Here is a 4,913-nt window from a genome sequence, read left to right on the forward strand (position 1 = left end):
GGATCCGCATAGTAGGAGTATGCTTGATTACTGTCATGTATATATGCCTGCATATATTTACTGTGTTAGCACCAATGTTCCCTCTAATTTTTTTCCTCTGTGTGCGGCAGTGGAGGGTCTCTGTGCGCTGCAACCATGGCTATGTGCGCCAGGAACCAAACCGCGCGTGTCTGCGGCGCCAAATGGCACTCCAAAATTTTACTTTAAAAAGTGAAAAGATAGTGCATTTTCACACATACAGCGCCACAATAAGGGTCTTAAGGGCAGTTTGCAAATTGGATATGCACACCATGACATGAATTGGTTACACTGGCAAGTACACTTCAAGTGTAGAAAAGCACAAGACTTCAGTGGTGGTACCATCATAAGATTTTAATAAATATTCTTAACTAGAGCACAGTTCATTGGGTGGGGAAATGTTGCAAGCCTATACAATATCTTATATACACAGTAAGGGAGAGGGCTGTTCAGACAAGTCAAGTGCCATCACTAGATGGGTGACAGGGTTGCTTCTCACGGCGATCCTTGCCATTTTTCCAGTGCTGATAAACTCGGTCTAGGTCAACTTTCCCATTCAGGAGGTAGGCCTTTGTCCTCATCAGCATGTCCAAATGCTTCTGCTCTAGTCTTTTCCTCAATTTGCTCTTGATAGTATTCATGAGGCTGAATCCTCGTTCACAGTCTGCACTAGATGCTTGAAATGTTGCACAGACATCAACAAGCTGAGACACCACACTATACTGAGCAGCATTGCGTACAGTGAAAGTCACCATGTCTTGAAAGGTGGTAAATAACCCCCCCTTAACATGTTCTGCCACCACATATTTATAGTCTCTGTACTGTCGAACAACATCTTCTGGTGTTTCACAATCACCCAGGACCAAGACATTTTTATACTTTTCAACAAGTCTTTCAATATTCTCAGTCCCAAAATCAAAGTGCGATTGTGTGGCTATTGCCTGGATCTCAAAACTTGCCCATTCTTTTAGCTCACCTTCAGGGAACCTTTTTTGCATGTGCTCACAAAGAAGGGAAACAAAAGACAAAATAGGCCCACTGTCAAACTCTTGCCTTTCCTTGTACAACACCATCAGCTCTCTTACATTGCTGCTCCAAAATACAGTGTCCCCCAAATACTGTTGCTTAATTTGGCCAATCTTTGCTCTTGCATACTGTACGGCTTCAACAGTAGTTAAAGAACTTTTTTGGAATAGTTTGCACAAAGATGCAAATTCACCCAGAATGTCATTAAGTACTGAAAGGGAAATATGGTAGTTGGAGTCCGATAGTTTTTTATAACAATATTTAGCAATTGGATCATTCTCCTCAACTTTCTCATGCTCAAAGTACTTAAGAACAGTCTCGTAATTACGAATTAGTGCACCAACAGCAAAATGCCTTGAAAGCCACCGGACTTCATTCAGTGGTCGAAAAGAGACAACTTCACATTCAGTGACCGATGCAATTTCATCCAGCTTGGACTTCCTTGCAGGAGATCTGGAGAACACAGTGTAGACAGTCCTCAATAATGTCTCCATCTCTTTAATCATTGGAACCCTCTTCCAGGCATCATCAATTCCCAAATCTTCTCGATGTGCGACACAATGCTGCTCAACTAGATGAGGAATGGATTGTTTAAGGCGAGTAGCAACACCATTATTCTTCCCCAGCATCACAGATGCACCATCAGATGTGAACATGACCATTTTCATGAGGTCCATATCATTGGCAGTGTAGAATTCTTTCACGGCAGTAGTGATAGCCTCAGCATTACAGCTAGTAAGCTTCACTATGCCCCCAAACTGTGTTTTGTGCTCAGTTGATGTTACAGGTCGGAACTTGAAGTACAGGATGAGCATTTTTGTAACAGAAATATCTGTGCTCTCATCAATTATCAAGGTGTGATACAAAGCTTGCCGAAGTTCTGTCATAGCTTCACAGTGTATCACGCTATTGATGGCCTCAAGGAACTCAAAAGCATAGTTCTTGCTCCTCCAGCTGTCTGGTATCTTCACATACAAAGCTAAGTGGTCATGGATGTCTTGTACAGATAACATTGAAGTGTTCATCTTGATTGCCAGCAACACGTTGTTGATGAGAATCTTTATCTCCTCAGGCATAGATCTTTGGCGTTCAACTACTTCCATTCTATTTGCTTTGTCAGTGGCAGTTTCTGTCAGCATTGCCCGTACTCCAAAACCAAACCTGGCAGCAGCACTTCTGCTTCTCAATATCACCAAGGCAGACTCATGTACTTTGCTAAGTAGATGGCGTTTCATGTAGTCCAGTTTCCAGCCATCACTCCATTTCTTCCCTGTGGAAAAGTCCCCAACAATCTTGGCTTCGGCACATGCTCTGCAAATCAAGCCCACATCTGGACTGTATTGAAATAGTTCCCCGAGTTGCATGCGGACCTTGCTTCGTGACTTCTGTGTCTCAGCCTCCACAATTTCCTTCATCCACTCTTCCTTGAATACAAGGCAACATTTCTTCCTTTGTGGTGAAGCACTGCACTCTCCCGAAGTTACAGCTTTGCGCTTGAACATTTCCGTACCCGCCGGTTTGAGCCTGCTGTCCCACAAAGCCTGCAAAATAAGGAAACATGGCTTACGTTGACGCCTAGCTCATGAATGCAAACTGTTATACTACAATGTTGAAGATGCACCACAGTTTAACTCAACCCAACAATTACCTCTTCTGCTTGCACTCACGTGCGCCTCTTTAAATGTATGGGGTTCTTGCTGTGAAACCTGCAACAGAAGAAAACATGGGTAAGTATATATGGTACTAGAATGTTCAAGACGCACCACAGTTTAACTCAACCCAACAATTACCTCTTCTGCTTGCACTCACGTGCGCCTCTTTAAATGTATGGGGTTCTTGCTGTGAAACCTGCAACAGAAGAAAACATGGGTAAGTATATATGGTACTAGAATGTTCAAGACGCACCACAGTTTAACTCAACCCAACAATTACCTCTTCTGCTTGCACTCACGTGCGCCTCTTTAAATGTTTGGGGTTCTGGCTGTGAAACCTGGCTGTGAAACCTGCAACAGAAGAAAACATGGGTAAGTATATATGGTACTACAATGTTCAAGATGCACCACAGTTTAACTCAACCCAACAATTACCTCTTCTGCTTGCACTCACGTGCGCCTCTTTAAATGTTTGGGGTTCTGGCTGTGAAGCCTGCAACAGAAGAAAACATGGGTAAGTATATATGGTACTACAATGTTCAAGATGCACCACAGTTTAACTAAATCCAACAATTACCTCTTCTGCCTGCACTCACGTGCGCCTCTTTAAATGTTTGGGGTTCTGGCTGTGAAACCTGCAACAGAAGAAAACATGGGTAAGTATATATGGTACTACAATGTTCAAGATGCACCACAGTTTAACTCAATCCAACAATTACCTCTTCTGCCTGCACTCACGTGCGCCTCTTTAAATGTTTGGGGTTCTGGCTGTGAAACCTGCAACAGAAGAAAACATGGGTAAGTATATATGGTACTACAATGTTCAAGATGCACCACAGTTTAACTCAATCCAACAATTACCTCTTCTGCCTGCACTCACGTGCGCCTCTTTAAATGTTTGGGGTTCTGGCTGTGAAACCTGCAACAGAAGAAAACATGGGTAAGTATATATGGTACTACAATGTTCAAGATGCACCACAGTTTAACTCAATCCAACAATTACCTCTTCTGCTTGCACTCACGTGCCCTCTTTAAATGTTTGGGGTTCTGGCTGTGAAACCTGCAACAGAAGAAAACATGGGTAAGTATATATGGTACTACAATGTTCAAGATGTACCACAGTTTAACTCAACCCAACAATTACCTCTTCTGTCTGCACTCACGTCTGTCTGTGCAATTGTCTTTGTAGTACGGTCTCACGAACCTGCAAAAGAAAAAAGGGTGCAGATTGTGAATCTATTTACCCAGCAACCCTCAACCCAACGAGGAACGTAAACAGAATTACCTTGTCTTTGTGGTACTCGCACCTGACCCCTGTAATCCAAATACCGTTCAGACTGGAAACCTACAAGTGAAGACAAGTAAGTCAGCAAACGCCCGAAGAATTACAAACTGTGCATGGGACCAGTCAAGAGGCCCAAGACGAAAAATGACCAAATAATTACCTGGGATTCCAGCCTAGGACAAACAGGGGTATGCCTATGTGTTCCATTATTAGCATCCATTATCTTAAACTGGTCTATAAATCTGAATTCCCAGGGGAAAGCGGCATCACAGAAGGTGTAACACAAAATACAAACTGCAAATGGTTGAGGTGGGTGAACAAGGTAACCCACTGGATGGCTGAGAAGCACACAATCCATCAAAAGGTCCCACCTGAAGCTGCTGCAGTGCCGCGCAAAAAATATGATTGACTACGTTCAAGCAATTTTCAGGCAACCATAAATATGTCAAGCTAACTGAAGAATGATGGACCTGCTGCAGAGAGATCTAACTTTTGCCTACTGGAAGTTGACTCATTAAGTAGCTGAGGAGGTTAAAATGCCTGATGAAAAGCTGGTGAACCATGCAGATCAAAAATCACATTCAATGTAACTAGGTCAGTGAATTACTGCTTCTGTCAGAAAGCTCATTTTGTTACTTGCAGTTTATAACTTTAAACCCTAACCCTTTTTGAACAGTAAATAAAACATTTATAAAAACGCAGCTTTAAATTTAAAAACCTGCATCAAGAGGAATACCCTTAAATCTTGTTTTACTTGCAGAGATTTTTATATATTCTCCACATCTTTATTGCTTTTGTTCACAAGAAAATTTCACCCTTAGCCATCGAATGCTAATCATAAGTACATTCTGTTCTTAGCTGCCCCTATTTTTCAGTATTCTGCCTCCTTGCCACTAGTTTTTTGTGCCCGCCTGACCTCTGGGCCACTCGTT

The 4,913-nt window shown here is 42.5% G+C and overlaps 1 protein-coding gene across 1 annotated transcript; it reads right to left on the minus strand.

The window, feature by feature from the left end:
• Positions 1 to 476: 476 nt before the first annotated feature.
• On the minus strand, positions 477 to 2,546 carry LOC147711766 (zinc finger protein 862-like). Its single transcript, XM_086920234.1, has one exon. The coding sequence runs from the start codon at positions 2,544 to 2,546 to the stop codon at positions 477 to 479; it is 2,070 nt and encodes a 689-aa protein (XP_086776360.1).
• Positions 2,547 to 4,913: the final 2,367 nt, after the last annotated feature.

Source organism: Lissotriton vulgaris, chromosome 5 (genome assembly GCF_964263255.1).
Source record: "Lissotriton vulgaris chromosome 5, aLisVul1.2, whole genome shotgun sequence".
In the NCBI taxonomy this organism is placed as follows: Eukaryota; Metazoa; Chordata; class Amphibia; order Caudata; family Salamandridae; genus Lissotriton; species Lissotriton vulgaris.